This window comes from Pleuronectes platessa, chromosome 1 (assembly GCF_947347685.1).
Source record: "Pleuronectes platessa chromosome 1, fPlePla1.1, whole genome shotgun sequence".
In the NCBI taxonomy this organism is placed as follows: domain Eukaryota; kingdom Metazoa; phylum Chordata; class Actinopteri; order Pleuronectiformes; family Pleuronectidae; genus Pleuronectes; species Pleuronectes platessa.
Window position 1 is genome coordinate 28378053 of NC_070626.1, and position 16413 is coordinate 28394465.

General features: G+C 41.5%; 1 protein-coding gene across 2 annotated transcripts; it reads left to right on the forward strand.

Annotated features, from left to right (window-relative positions):
• Positions 1-299: 299 nt before the first annotated feature.
• Positions 300-12408, forward strand: muc15 (mucin 15, cell surface associated). Of its 2 annotated transcripts, XM_053424834.1 has the most exons (5): positions 300-380; positions 5064-5552; positions 5601-5917; positions 9328-9498; positions 11240-12408. In XM_053424834.1, exons 2-5 carry the CDS (start codon positions 5080-5082, stop codon positions 11359-11361), a joined length of 1083 nt encoding a protein of 360 aa, XP_053280809.1. In that variant the 5' UTR covers positions 300-380; positions 5064-5079; the 3' UTR covers positions 11362-12408. The 2 variants fall into 2 exon arrangements, with proteins under 2 accessions (XP_053280809.1, XP_053280800.1); XM_053424825.1 differs by having other exon boundaries at positions 5064-5917.
• Positions 12409-16413: the final 4005 nt, after the last annotated feature.

Sequence of the window (16413 nt, forward strand, 5' to 3'; positions counted from 1 at the left end):
CTGGCAACCCCACAACCTGGCAACCGAATGCAAATAACCATCAATGTATTTAGATGCAACAACGGAATAATGAGGAGGTAATAAATTGGCCGAAGCCCCCCCCGCCCCCCCGGCGCTCTTCCCCTCTTCCTGCCGGGTAATTCACTTCCACCGCCGCTCCTCTGTGGATCAGGGTGTGTGTCTGCTGCTGGCAGGTGAAGAAGCAGGTTGAGCAGGTTGTTCCCTGAATGCCACCTCCCTCCCTCCCTCCCTCCCTCCCTCCCTGCCTCCCCCCCTCCCTCCTGCAGGCCGACTGCTGATTCACTCTCACACGTTGGCAGCTCAGTGAAGAGATTTGTCGCCCGTGCACCTGTTCTCATCCGATACAGCCTGAGAATAAGGTAAGGATTGACTCAGGGAGGATTTATGTCTTTTTCTCTTTCTCAGGACAATGTGCGGCTTTAAAAAATCAAAATGAAGGATTTAATTTTTTGTCTAAACATGTTTGAGTCGTATTTTTGGAGTTGTGTTTTTAATCAAAACAAAAGCAAAATTCTCCACTACTTTAACGGCAATATGTCAAGTTTGAATGATTCATTATTCCATAATCATACATACGTAATTGTTATTATTTCTGTTTTTACTTCGCAAAGGGTGAAATTAGATCCGGAGAATGTGAAAGTATAAAGAGTTCATGGCTTCAGATCATCAAAACAGCAAGTGGCAACCATACTGAAGGAATAACACAACCTGAGCACTGAACACACAGTGCGGCCACACCAGTGTTTGTCACTAACACAATGAATAATGAACCAGGGGGTTAAAGTATCTGACCTACTAGAGTCAGTTGTTTCTCTATGGAGGCCCTCATACATGTGTACAGATCTATTTTCTATATTTCTACTGAGTTATGTGAAATGACAACACAAGTGAAATGTCTCAGAAAGACGATGGATGTGTTTTAAAACCTAATCCTCAATAGTCTTACATATATAATACAAAGTAAGGCCCCTGTCGTATTACTGGGTTATTAATGGACCAAATGGAATCTGCTTCATATACTGTCGATTATGATATATAATTTAAGCTGTGACAATTAAAACGTGAAATAGTTTTAAAATATAAACTGTTAATCTGAAGAGAAACCTTACTTCAGGTGCTTAATCTGTGATAGGATTATTATAATTTATCATATTTTACATTAAATAAATGCAGTGGAATAAAAAGTGTATTATTCCTCTCAGCAGTGCAGTTTATATGAAACTGAGAGCAGCTGGTTCTTTAAGGCAGATTTTCAGGTTGTAAAATGCTGTAAATGCTGTAAATCCACATCCCAGTGGAAAGATGCACTAACCGTTCCCCATACATGTCACATGTCACACACAGGTGTTACACATGTGAGCTTAACACAAACAATGACCAGGTTGTGTGCTCGTGTATCTTTAAGTGTCCCCGTGTGTGACTGTTTCTCTGTGAACCTGCTGAGGTGATAACTGCTTCAGCCTCTGACAGACCGGCACAATGGGAACTCTTCAGCGAGTTGATACTCTGAGTGTGAGAGGGTGAGAGGAACACATCAGCCGGTTTCCTTCCACCTGCCGAGGCCGCCAGACTCGTTGGCCGTGACACTAGCGACCAAATATGTGGGCATATTTGTAACGTGGACAGGAAGTGACACGATGAGTTTTAATCAAAACAGGAAACACTGGTTTTAATATTTTGTGACCCGCACCCTGAACGTCACACAAACAGATGGTAACAGATACTTAAGATTTCTTTAAAACCCCATCGAGCGATGACATGCTTGTACAAATCAAAACAAACCAGTGATTCCACTGAGCTGCCTGTTAAACTGGTTCCACACTCATTTGTTTCATTTACACCAGATTCTCAGATGCCGGCAGCATAATTATACTTTTGTCCTCCACGGAGTTCAGTCCAATGGAGTCCACTCTTCAGGATGATCCTCCAGTTGAAATTAATAATATCATTATGATCATCTATCACCTACTTTTGCCCCAAACTGATATAGAGAAATGCAGCAGAGGTGTTTTAGCCCCAAGGCCTCCGATGACAGGCCCCCAGCAAATCTCCTTTCAAGCTTAATCCTCTGTTTGAGTGACAAGTAGCTGACAAATTAGCCAAGATTTCTTCATCTCATAACCCCGGTTAGACCCAGTGGAAAAGTCACAGCACTGGCAGAAGAGCCGTTTAGAGTTAAAACAGTGAGAACTGGAGTTCACAAAGTCGTTTGTGTTTTCTCACGATGAAAACTTCTCACTGTTCTGCAAATTTGAAATTCCACTGAAGTGTCTGTGTGTCAGTGTTTCTAGCTGCAACTTTCTTTAACAACAAGATCATTCAAAGTTCGGTGAAATTAAATTAAACCTATTAAGCGAAACCCAAACTGGAGAAATATTGGTCGATGGCTTTATTGGACAATACCTACAGTTTTGAGCTGCTGTCTCCATTCAGATAATGCCAGTTAGTTTGTTGCGAATTAGATAAAGTACTAAATTAAAGGATATTCCTAAACTGTGAACAAAACATGATCCATTGTTAGATGTATCCACAATGGGCCAGATTCCAGAGCCGGACGGATTTCACCTGTTGAAGGAAGCACCAGAGCTGTGTCCCAGTTCAGGGGCCTGAGGCCGTCAGGTGCCACGTGGACCAAAGAGCCTGTGTTGCATTTCTTCATCGACCGCATTTGAAGGAGCCTTGGAACAGTCTTCCAACTGTGACTCAAGGGGTCTTCAGATGAAGCCTATGAAGTTTTGTATGTGACTGAATTTCAAGCTCTCTGATTGGATATTTCTTACTTAAAAACATTTTGCGACAACTAAAAATGTTTTTAGTTCATCCAGCGTTGCAGCTGAAAAGTCTCCGGACACAAAGAGACTTTTTGTCACTTTCTTGTTTCCACTGCACTGTTGGACGTTTCTAAATCGTCCTCCCTCTCTGCCCCGTCTCGGTGGATTAGCCCATTTTCTTTAATGACGTGTTCTTAGTGTCGTATCATCAGCAAACGTTAACTGTTAGATTTATACCAGCAGGTTGCACCATTAACAACCCACAGGGTCTCCATTCATTTCCCACAGAGCAGAAAGTCATGTGAGACGATAAACAAACCTTTTCCAGAAACTCACCACTGGAGGACATTCACGTTTCACTTTGGTGATTGACGACAAGTTTCCATCAGTATTTAAAAGAGGCAGATGATTTGCCCCCGGATTATTTCAAAGATATTTATTTTTGATCACATTAAGAGAAAATCAATTGGGGTGTATGGAATGTTCTATTTATTTCCATTTAGCCGTGAACTAGTCGACTATGCAAAACTTGCTGATCTGTCGCCACAGGTAAAACCAGCTTTGCATGTTCAGAAGCTCCGTTTCGCTGCTGAACTCTGAACAAGAAGCAGGTCACCACCAAGCAGCCGGTCAACACAGTGGCCTGGCCGGGGAATAGCTGGAGTCATTTGTGTGTTAGTGTGATGCCGATGGGGACAACACACAACTCCGAGGGCATCGGTGTGTGTTCCCACTGTCAAAATGTCACAGATCTCACAGGAGATTGTGCTGGGACCTGCTGCTGTGTAACAATACAGGGTTGACTGCTTTGAAACTGCACAACAACCTGAGGTAGCAGCCAGATCTGTCAGGTTCACGGTGTTTCGGCCAATGTTCACCACCAACTTCAAGTGGGCGACTCCCAGTAAAGACCCTGGAGGTGTGAGTGTGTCGGGATCAGTCGCTCAGTGATTTACTTCCCGACTCGTGTCAGCGCAGACGACCTGTGCTCTTTAGGCAGGTGATATTGTTGCTGCCGGAAAAATGGGACCAAGCAGAGATGTCTTGATTCACACTGACTCTTTGCATGTGGTCGGGGGGGGGGGGGGGGGGGGGGGGTTGGAGTTTGGAGACTGCGCTGAACACAGATTCAAGTCCTGTGGCTCCGTCCTGAAGGAGCTTAGGGGAAGGAGGTGAACAGAGGTGTCAGTCGCTGAGGGAAAGGAAATACAAAACAACCAAAAACCTCACTTCCTTTTAGTCCTTTTCAATTTCTATATGTTTCATCTCCAAACACAACTAGGAATCATCTCCACCAAGGAGGTTTTGTTTTCCTCCCTGTCCATTGGTTGGTCATTTGGACGACTGTTGGGCGTTGAAGGTGCAGACTATACAGAGTGCTACTCTAGTTACATTGTGGATTAGTTACAAGACATTGGTTTGGAGAAATTACCCAATCACAGTAAATCTATGTTTGCATAATTACTGAACAAGAGTATATGACTTTCATGGAAAATTACTTTCCTCTATGCCCGGAGTGTGTGTGTGTGTGTGTGTGTGTGTGTGTGTGGGGGTGTGTTTGTGTGATCGACTTTCAATGGTCCACTATTAATGCACTATATAACTGCAGTCCATTTGCCATATCATGAATACAGAATACTGTCGAGGGAAGCTAAAGGGAATGTGTGTAATAACTTTCTTATACCTTTGCTACTTGGAAGATGTACTATAGGCACTTTTTCTTTGGCCCTGGAAACAACAGTTCAACACAAAGTCCACTAACATACTTGTTCTGCAGCTCTTTAACAACTTTTCTGTAAAAGTGCTCAGAACAATATGTTGGAGCATCTCCAGTTTCATGTCACCACAGTCTTTATCTGCTGATGAAGGTCATGTGATTCAGTCAATAACTTCCAAACAAGCGAGTAAGTTAACCTCGAGATTATTATTATCTATTTTTTAAAACATCTTTTTCAAGGATCAAGACTAAACAATGAAACTCAACACAAAACAGTTTCTTGAGAAAACTACCTTCAAACCAAACTCTCCACAAGCGAAAACAAAAATGAAAATGTTGTTATTATGTATCGACAATTTCCTGTGAATTATCAATATACTATCAAATTAAATTTAATCGTGTGATGATCTCAAGGTACGACTCAAGACAAAGTTGATAAACAACAAAAGTTATTTATTACATGAAGTCATAATGTGATGAGTTACTTTGAAGACAACAAGCGTATTGTTTTGATTATTAAAATGATGTTTTATGTTCTCTCGTGTGTTTCAGATTGACACCAAAGTGAAAATGGAACATTATTTAAAAATCACGGTGTGCCTCCTCCTGATCGTCCAGACCTGTCAGCTGGCCTCGCTCCCAGAGTCAACCGACTCTCCGGGTCGTACCATCGATAGAGGATGGCTCCGTCAAGTCCACAAAATAAAACAAAAAGGCGGAATTAAAAAGGTTCCGGTCGCTACAGATGAGCCGGGATATGAATCGGAACCGTTTGCAGAGGCTTTGGATTCAAACAATGTTGAAGCTGATGGAATTCCATCGGGCTACATGATGTTTGGGTCGAGTGGTGAATCCAGTGAAAATAAAACATCTGGTAATCCGGTGCTGCCTCCCCAGTTTTCAAATCAGACAGACGAGAAGCCTCAAGTGTCAAACACCACAGCTGCTCCAACCACTACCACAACCAGTCCCTCAAACTCAAGCCAGACAAACATGACAGGAGCTGAGGAGGAACTTCACAACTCAACGATGACCAATCAAACCTCCAGCGCTCATTCCGGTCATCACAACTCAACGATGACCAATCAAACCTCCACAGCTCATTCCAGTCATCACAACCACACCCCTCATAATCGCACTCATTTACACACGACAACCTTGGCTCCAGAGAAGAATGAGGGGTTAGACAACAGCACAGAGGGGAACAACACAACAACCACAACAACCGCAACAACCACAGCGACACCGGGGTCCAATGAGACGTCCCTCACGTCTTCGTCCACGACAGCGGTCCCCTCTGAGACCACAGGAGCCGACCCTGAGCCCACGACCCCTCTCGCTCCCTTCACACCCGAGGTGGCCAACATGACGGACAAAGAAGGAGCCTCGGGCGGCGGCGCAGACAGAGGTACCACTGCAGTTTAAGGTGTCTCAGTGTCTTGGTGTATATTTCTTGTGTCTTTGTGTTCCGCCCTATCAGCCGTCCTATTACTTTACAGACAGTCACCAGGAGAAACATAACGTTAATGTGAAAGTCCCGGCGCTTATAACTGAGTTTGAGGTTTGACAGGTAACACAACGAGAGTTATTGGGCAACAAAACTAGAACAAAAACCCTCTTCAGAGACTTTGAGGCAACACAGGAGCACATATATTTCTGTTGCTTGCTTTGCATATTGTTTTTTATTTCCTCCCTTTCCCTGACCCACATTTGCCTGCATGTATTTTCCCACTGACAGAGGACAAACGGCCATTCTTTCAAAGGAAAAGGTCGGATTTGGGTATCAGGTGCCATCGAGGTGCCTGCGATGACTGAGGGATCGATTACAGGCAACTTCTTAACTAGACAATGAAACACTGTTTGAGGTATAAAAAACAAAAACAACCTGAAGGCAGCCGTCAGGGACCGAGGACAGAGACACTGTTGCCTCTGTGCAGGGGCGAGAGACCAGTCACGCTTGTGGTGTCAAAGAAAAAAAGAGATAGAGGAGATATTAAAAAATATTTTAATCCGATCTGAGAGTCCTGCACCGGATAGAGAGAAGTTCTGAAACAGGTAGTAAATATATTATTTACACAAATGGGTAAAAATAAACTACAGAGAACTACAGAATGTTGTCATGACTTGAGGTATCAGAAATTAAAATGATTGTGCAGCTTATTTAACATGTAAACATTTAACTTGTAAATAAGCTCATATATAACTATTACTACTGAAAACGAGTCACATTCAGAAAATGAATATGATCTCAATGGCTTTGCTGCACTAAAAAAGTGCCATAAAGTAATTTTTTTGTTACCCAAAGATATAGAAATGTTGTTTTTGAGGAAACATACTGATCTATCTATCTATCTATCTATCTATCTATCTATCTATCTATCTATCTATCTATCTATCTATCTATCTATCTATCTATCTATCTATCTATCTGGAAATGCTACTTACATGAGTGAGCTTGCGACAAGAAAAAAAAAAAGTCTTTATCGAGTAACTGCAGAGTTTGGATTAAAATCAAACTCACATCACACAGACAGATGTGGCAGCAGGACATACCACTAACAGGTGAGGGCAATAACCAGTGGGGCAACAGTTGTGAAGCGGTGGGCAACACTGAGGGAGGAAACCTGCCCACAGTTACCGTGACAGGCACAAACGGCTGAGCACAGATAAACGTGGACCCTCTAAATATGGGCGTGCAAGTGCAACAATGCTTTTCCTGACATTAGATAATAAAATAAAAATGAACCACAGCTGCCTGACCTCACTGTACCAGGGTAACATACATACTGTCACACTGGCATCGGGGTGTTTTATGTCGACTCTATATCAGCTCTGTGAGGCGGCGCGGTGCATATTAACATGCTCACAGTGGCAGAGATGTAAATGTCATCAGTTCTTCAGTTATTCTGTAATAAATCAAATACAGTAAACCAGTGGTCTTCAACAGGGGGTCCGCGAGGGTACTGCAGGGGGGTCGCGAAATGTTTGGTTAATAAGAAAAAAAATTTCAATTTTTTTTCAATTTTTTCCCCCCCACAAAATGCACTTCTTCAGAACCAGAATTGTATATATTGTCTTTAGCTACACATTGACATGAATCCAACATATTGTAGCGAACGGATAAATTGAGGCAGAAGACGTTATCTTTCAGTCAGCAATGCACATATTCAGCTACACACAGTAGCTCTCTCAAGCTGGGCACCGGTTCACAGCCCCTTTCATGCAAATACAACAGCACAGGCACTAGCCAATCAGATCGCGTTTATGCTCAACTCTAAACAGTTCGAAGCTAAAAAATAAAAGATGGCGGACCAAACTCCGTAGATGGTCGTATTTGTACCTAAAAGTTGTTTGTTTGCTTAGATTTTTTTTAATTTACCGAGAAATAGACACTGTACAATGTAAAAAAAAACATTACTGTAACTGAAAAATAAGTCTGAGAGGATTTGCGAGCTGTCTGAGCCACCTTTCTAATGTTAGCATGCTACTAACCACAAGGGTAGTATTGAATGCACAATAACAGGGTAGCTATGTTTATACATGGCACTAGGCCCAGAATAAACACTATTTTATGCAATTTATATAGTAGGGGGTCCCTGCTCCATCTCGCCATCAGTTTGAGGGACCTTAGCCTGAAAAACGTTGAAGACCCCTGCAGTAAACAGTCACTGTGTCCCTTGACCTAAATGTCTGCACTGACATTTATGGTAATCTGTCCAACGGTCTAAACCTTCAGCCAAAACCACAAATGTCAACTTTAGGGTGCTGAGAAAAAAAGGAAAGTCAGGGGGTCATTAACGTAAAGATGCTGGACCCTCAGGAGAATTTCACAATAATTCCCCCAATCGTTGTTCGAGCTCCTTCACACTAACAGGCAAACATTAGTGTCCATATCATCAGCATCATCGAAACAACAACAAAAAAACAACAACAACAACAAGGGGATTTGAGTTTGGATAACCAACCAAAAGCTGTCAGGACCAGGCTCAGGCTGGTTTGGACAAGATGTTTCACAATAATGTTCAAACCCAGAGAAATCCCCAATTTTACTCAAAGTAGCGGGATGTTACATTTATCACCTTTTTTATATATTGTATTGTTCACTGGTGGATTATTATATATGATTATTCTTCGCTATTTGCTGCTAAAGTGAATAAAACTTCAGTAAAAGACGTCATCCGTGAACATGAGGTCGAATTTCAACAGCAGTGTTGGAGAAGTCAACAACTCCCATGATCCCACACTGCTTCACAACCTCATCCAATGTTTTTTATTGTTTTGATTGAGAGACCCCTGGTGGCCGAAGTTACATATCATACGTTTATGGGAAAAATTATTATTTTTGACTGATTCTGACTGAGGTTTCTTGTTGTAATAAGGGAGCTTCTGTCTCTTCACTGTTGCTTGAGGTGAAAATGTCTCTATGAGTATCATCAGATCTTGCCTGTGCTCTGTTGAGAGCCTTGAGATAATACACGTTATGATGTAGAGCTAAATAAATAAACCTGACGAGCAATAATGGGAAGTACAGTAATAAGCACAGGCTGCTGCCTTATAAATATTCAAATGTACTCATCAAATCATCATGACTTTGGCATGTTGATTGGATTAATTATGGCGGTGTTAATGAAACAAATCTACACAGCTGACTGGCTGGAGTGGGTGTGAATGCAAAGTGCTCAAAAAACACATTTCAATCATAATCATCTGACAATTAACGCTCGACGACAGCAGCTGATATGAATCATTTTCAGTGTTGACAAATCATTTATTAACTGTCTCTCCCTGCCCCTCGACCCCCCCGCTCCTCCCACACAGGTCTGGCATCAGATCCACACAAGAGCCGCCGGCATGGAGCGTGGGCGGCTGTACTGGGAACCGCAGTGGCCGTGGGCATCGTGGGACTGGTGGCCTACGTCATCCTGAAAAAGAAACACCAAATGGGGTTCTCTCACAGGAAACTGGTGGAGGTGTATCCCTCAGACCCAGGTTAGCAAGCTCCACCAAACACACACACACACACACACACCCTGCTAAATCAATGTGGAACTTTGTTTGCCTGCAGATTTCCCAAATCAGTCCCAGTATAATCTCTCTTATCCGTGATTGCTGGTTTAGGATTGAATTAGGGTTGTACACTTGATCTGACCAAACCTAAAAATGATCATTTTAGTAGGGGACTGCAGATTGCAGTATAATAATAATGGCTGAATTGACGTGATTTTTGTTGTGTAGTGGTGATCGTGGATTTAGTCTCAGCTGTCAATCATGACGAATGACTAATTTAAATTAAACTACCAGGATAAGAAATCACTTGAACCTCTACTGATGTTAAAATAACTATACCTAAATAACTAAAAACCATCTTTATCAGACATTTGTCTAATTCGGGACATTTAATTTTGTTCCATGTCCCATTCACACACATGGAGGAGCCGGGGGTTTATCCGCGATACCGCAGCCAGCCAACAGGGGGTGATCAAGATGTTTTGGCTTCACTCTAGAGTGGTTATCATGTCATTCATCTTTATTCACAGTCTCTATACGAGTCACTCACTGAGTCAGACACTGTTTCCCAGCAGCTCAGAAACAGTCTGATACATTAGCTGCTGGAAATCAAGTGAGACACGTTCACACTCAGTCTCAGAGCTCAGTGGAGGCCACGGGCTGCAGCTCCATAAGAAAGTGGTATTGATCTTCTCATCTAATTCTAAGTGTGTTTCCAAAAATGTTAACCTTTTTCCTTCTAGCCCTCGGTTCCCCCCACACTTAACCTTCTCTTACGGTCCAACTGAAATTTAAACTCCATGCTTTTATTTTTTTCTTCTTTCTGCTGCAGGATACAGGAATCAGACTGAAAGTTAGATGTTTGAGACTCAGCTGTATATTTACTTTATATATTTAAGATAAGTCAGATTCAATCAAGCACTGAAAATGAATGGCCGGATTGTCATGATCACCCCCTAGTGGCTGGCTGCAGCTATGAACCCCTACCTCCACCGTGTTAACAGATGGCAAACAGACTAATCTTTCTCAAAGTTGTTTTCCGTCATATTAGGTTGATCTTATCCCACTAATGTAAGTTCAAGTGTTCACGATTGATATTATTTGATGCTATAGAAATTTCCTGATTGACAGCTGAGACCGACTCGTAACTTTTCAAGCATGTTGATTGGTTAGACTTTGATATTACATCTCCATTCAACTATCACCACCACACAGACTCTGGCTCATCAAAAGCTATATTTTTTTATAAGAGGAAGAAGAGTCCATCTTTATGTACAGTCTTTGGACTATATTATTAACATTATTATTATTATTATTATATACTGTTGCCAATAACTTCCATTGCTATTCAAAGATCCTGTCATGTCAGGATTTGGCATCGTTTATGTCTCACCACTTATCACTGATAGTAAGAAGATAACAACAAATAACTAGAAGCAACAACTCAGTACATCATCACACTGTCATAAATACCTCTAACCTAAATATTTAATGAGGTATTTCCTGACCCACATCACGTAGTTCCACTAAGTGTCGTAGAATTCCGTCCAGTTGCATTTGTGTAGTCTTGCTTATAATCAAACACACCAAACAACACACAGGGTGAACACAATGGCGACAAACCAAACTGTTGGATTAGAACAATAATGTTTTTTTAAATGTTCCTTTTAAAAACAATTGATAACATTCCAGTGGTGATTGTAAAGACTTGCCTGATCTCCAGTCCTCAGATTGGACAACAGCGAACCTTTGGACCTGAACTTTGGAAACAGGGTCTACGACAACCCAGGACTCACGGGGGACAACTTCCAGATGTCCAACTTTCCAGGACATCAGAAAAACTAGAAACACACGGAGACAGTCTGAGTTTTTATTTTGTGTAAATCTTATGTCAGATTGTGTGTCATGCTGAGTAGATTTATCAAACTGAAATAGAGGAATCACTGAAGGCAATTTATCTGAAGTGTGCTGCCGAAGCCAATATGAACAGCCAATTACGTGCGTTGCCAAAGGGAATAAAATGAAGAATATGATTTGCAGTGGATGCAGGGTGTTAAAAAAACGAATCTTTACTGTACATTTTGGGTTTTAAACTTTTAATTTGTTTTATGTGGCTGAGATAAAAATCGGTTAAAAACAAGACATCTGATAAAGAGAAGAAACTAGAAACCAACTCCTGCTGATGCGAAAACCATTTGTGGAAAAAAGGAAAAAGAAAGGAATACGCTGTGTGCAGAATAAATAGCAGATTACACAGGTGGCACACTGAGGCCTGTGCAGCAGAATACTCAGACGCCATGGCGAACAATGACATTATCCATATCAACTGTCACCTGCTGTTACGGCACAAAAATAAAAAAAGTTATATTTAAACTGCACTTTCAGATTTTTCCACTGTCACAGCCGGAGCCTGAGAATTGAACCGTCAAACCGAAAAGACCCGAGTTTGTTTTTCTACAAAGTGACGGAGGTGGAGGGAGAGCCGGCTGCTGTTTTCTTATTCATAGTCTGAGGTTTTTTTGGTATTCATGAATTCAGTGTGTATTTGGTATTAGCTGTGCTCAGTAGCAACATCTGTATCATCCTAATATACTCCTTAAATCTTCTGACCTCCAGGTGTCCCGACAGAAACCTGGGAGAGTCACGTCCTGTAGCGTTTACCTGCAGCAGACACAGATCAAAGCTAGAACACGCCTGATTATAGATTTCTTATAAAGAACTTTACATATTTTCTTATTGTTATTCTGGTCACATGTTTGCTTTGACTTTTAGTGACAACCTCGAGTTAAACATGTGATTCTCTTGTACAACATGGCGGGGCAAGGATCCTGCAATTTAACTTCATACTTTCACTAATGCCTTTGTGAAATAAAATCTAACAATAATTCAGAATTGCTTCATTCTACACGTGTCCTTTTCTTTACTACATATACGATAAATGTATTTTTATAACTGTACATATGAAGAAAATGCATCTGGCAGTGGCATCACTTCCTGACTCCAAGTGGTTTAAAACGTCAGCAGGTGTGAGAAGCATTTTGTCTGACTGATGGAACTGATATTAATATCCAACTCTTGTAATATGTAATGAAACGAGATGATGCATTGATAAACAGCCAGATTTCCTTTCATCATGGTGGGATTTTTATTTAATTCCACAAACGTCATCTTATTTGTTTCACACTCGAACATATGTGTTATTAAGAAGCCCGAGGAAGTGCAGCGGCAAAGTTGGTGCAAATTTAGACACGTGACATGTTTAATATTAATAAACTTCGACTAAACAGGCGACCAGAGCTCTGAAGCTGCAGCACCTGGGAACCATCAACCCAAGTGACTGATCCTCCAGTCCAGGGTTCTTGCGTATCGAGTCGAGCTTCACTGAACTTTGAATAAACAGGTGAACATCTCTTGTTATTCTATCACACACGGACATGCACACACACACAACACTTCTTCAGTATTAAGAACACTTCTTGCACAAGCATTTGTTTCTTTCAATTTATCACAAAAACTTCTCTCTATGCCCGTTTTAATTAAACAACAATTTAGGATGTGATTGTTTGGCAGGCGGCTGAAATCAATTAACTGACGCCCGGCTAAAAGAATGTAAATATTTCACTGGGCCGCTGGTATATGGGCCAGGTTAATTTACACTTCCAGCAGAGCCAAATTAATTTGAATGAAATTAAATGATTGCTATCTAAAATGAGGCCATGCCAAATTTATTATTGACTAAATTCAAATTCATGTTCTTCAAGCCAACTCGCCCGGAAATGAGTTTAACCCGTAAAGCGTAGTTTGGTGTAAAGGCCTAAGTTACTGACTCTTTATCAGATGAGTCGCGGCAACAATTAAATGATCAGAAGAGCCTTATGCTGGAATGTGGAGGTGTTTAATGAACAGCTTCATGGCCGGAGGTTAAAGGTGAAGAGAGCAGAGGAACAGAATCCTGACACGATTTCACACAAACAAAGAAGCAGGAAAACATCTGTGCAATGTTCACACGGGAACTGAAACAACCAAGAGACCCCCCCCGGTCTCTCAGTCCTGCTTTGCTGAATCTGCCCCTATATATCAAGGTCAAAGTGGCGCCAAGGTTGGTATAATACAGCGTCCAGTTGAATGCTATATTCCAGCCAACTGTCCCGCCCAGACCAATCAGGAGCTGGCATGCAGCTTCCTCTGCAGCAGAGAGATCTGCAGTAGAGGAAGCTGCATGCCTCGTCTTCACACCCGTCACCTGCAGGCGATGGCGCCAGAGGAGTCACACAGAGCAACATCCTCCTCAGGGGGCCGAGGCTCCGGCTGCTCATCAAGACCAGGTTTCTTTTAACAGGTGAACAGAGAACTCTCTGTTTCATTTTGAACTAGAGGCGAGAAATAGCGGCACTGCAGACATTGCATTGTTTAGTATTTAGGTTTATATTCAACCTGCTAGTCTCCTGTGATGCTCGTTGGGGTCATAGGCTGCACATGTATCAACCTTTAGTTTGACTGGTTGATGGAATTTTTGCAAATAATAAAATTAAACCTTCAACTCCTGCATTTGAGACAGACTGTTTTAGTGAGGCTTTGAATAAGTAAATTCTTCATCTGAGTTGTGGGTGGGCCAGTGTCCTCTTTGGGTGTCACAGGCTAACCTGTAGCTAAGCCAGAGTTTAATAGTTTCATTGGAGTGTATTTGGCATAATGTAAAATTATAATAATAATAATGAATGAATGAATGATTAGAACATTATCCCCCAGAAAGGGTGGAAAACTGCCTTTGGTTGAGCAGTAAAACATGAAATCATATATATTAATGTAAAGACAATAGATTAAAAGTAAAAAATGAATACTAATACTACTAATAACAACGTATCATACCTACATCAGCATGATTGTTTCTCTTTTATTAACATTTGGAGGCCAAAGGGGAAATATATATAGGTTAGCAGCTGCCATATTTCACTGCTCAGACACTATTGTCTGTTCTTCTATTGGGAAAAGTAGAAAAGTATAAGTTTATAATTGCTCAAACAAAAAGTATGTAGAGTTTGACTTCAGTTGCTTTAATGTAGGGATTTCTTCTACAGAATGAAAACAGTCCGTGGCGTGACTGAAGATCAGAAGACTTCACGTCAGTTTCTTCTTTTGTTCTCGCTGATGAGCCACGTTGAACTTAATGAACAGCATCTTCTAATAAGAACGCCAGCTCTCTGCCGTGAGTCATCGGAAACATCCTGACAGGCCACACATTCCCAAGTTTTTGCTTAATAACGGAGGAATGAGGGAGGGATGAAAAATGAGGGAGGAATGAAAGCAGTGGCATATGGAGGCTGATGTGCAGCTGCTGTTTGTGCCTCTGTTGCCCAGAAAACCAGGCCTCGCTAATCCCCCGATACGAATTCTGGTGTAGGAGGAAAAAAGCTGGAGCCCCAGTTTGGGCTTTAACTGGTGTGCAGACATTTTTTCTCTACTGGTTTTCGTGGATTCTGTCCAGCAACCTGGTGCTTGTTAAGTTTGGATGAATGGCAATTAAATCACAGTAGAGCTGAAGTTTGCAGGTGCATTTAGAATAATTCAATCTGGATGCTGTCTAATAATTGGACAAACTAACTTCTATTACCGATATTGTGTTAAACTGACCAATAGGATGTGTTTCTGGGCGTGTGTTACACCTACCTACAGCTCAGATGGCTGCCAGAGGTTCCTGTGAGGGATTTAAAGCTGACTCAGAGGAAAATGACACAGTGTGAGATTCGGGGCCAAGCAGCAGGTTAACATTCCTCCTCTGTCACCGTCTTGCTGCACATTTAGGTCGCTCTCTGCAGCTTATACATTAACCATGGGTCTGACAGCGGATTGTCTGTCAGAGGTCTTTCACACACTGGTTGCTGCGGCTGTTGGGTCACTGGGTCGGATCTGAAAGGTCAGCCCCCCTCCTCTGACAGAGCCCGTTCTGCAAAAGACAAATAGGAAAGGTTTCCGAAAAAAATACTGATGAGACCGGGGGAGTAATATTTGCAAAGACAGGACATGAATACTTAAACGCAGTGTATGAAACAAATCTGTGCCTAGATCAGTTGTAAGGGAAATTCAGACACCTGTCAGACATCTGTAGAAGATGTGGAGCGTGGTATTCAATGCATGATACAGTTTTGGACTAAGACAGTTTTCCCAGCGGGCACAGTTCCCCCGAGAGAAGAGAAGTTTGAGAAGTGGCTTTTCACTGAAACTTAACTTCACTTGTAAAACCTGTTCATCTTCTTGGCTGTAACAACACCTGCACTGATTCAAACATTAGAGCAAAAGAGTAGGACATACTTTCCTTTTTCTTTTCCCTTTCACAATAAAAGCCCACAAGTCAAGACAGAGGTTGAATGTAAAGAATCTGCAAAATATGATTGTTATTTTAACGCTGATTGAAAACAAGTGACAATAGAGTTTTGAATATATAATCACCAAATCCTGTTAATCCAATTACTGACATGATAAAACAGCAGAGTAGCAAATTAGTGCATGAACGAATTTGATGCCCCTCTGTGACTTTCCTTTTCTTTTTCTTTATAATATCTATATATTGTGGTTATTAGCATTTTGTTGTATTTGCTTTTTGTTTATAAATATGTATAGTAGAAAAAAAGACGTTAGTTTAAACTGTATAATATCTCTCCTTTCTACAAAGGTTACTCCATCTTAGGAATCAGTGCTGAATAAAACCCCACATCTGCTTGCGACTACATTATAGTGACTTATGAAGCCTTTATTAAATTCATCCATTTACTGCCATTAAATGCTAAAGACTGGGATTTAAGATGTGATTAAAGAAATGGTGACCTCCTGAATAAAGGTCCTGGAAAAGTGTTTGAAAGGATTCTGTGTGAGGAGAACAATGCTACAGGTTGAAGGTGC

What these genes read in the sequence shown, in the direction of transcription:
- muc15 (XM_053424825.1), top strand. Translation starts at nt 5,080, where the DNA reads ATGGAACATTATTTAAAAATCACGGTGTGCCTCCTCCTGATCGTCCAG. An exon ending in GGGCGGCGGCGCAGACAGAG is followed by an intron (nt 5,918 to 9,327) that starts GTACCACTGCAG and finishes CCTCCCACACAG; the next exon opens with GTCTGGCATCAGATCCACAC. An exon ending in GGTGTATCCCTCAGACCCAG is followed by an intron (nt 9,499 to 11,239) that starts GTTAGCAAGCTC and finishes CCTGATCTCCAG; the next exon opens with TCCTCAGATTGGACAACAGC.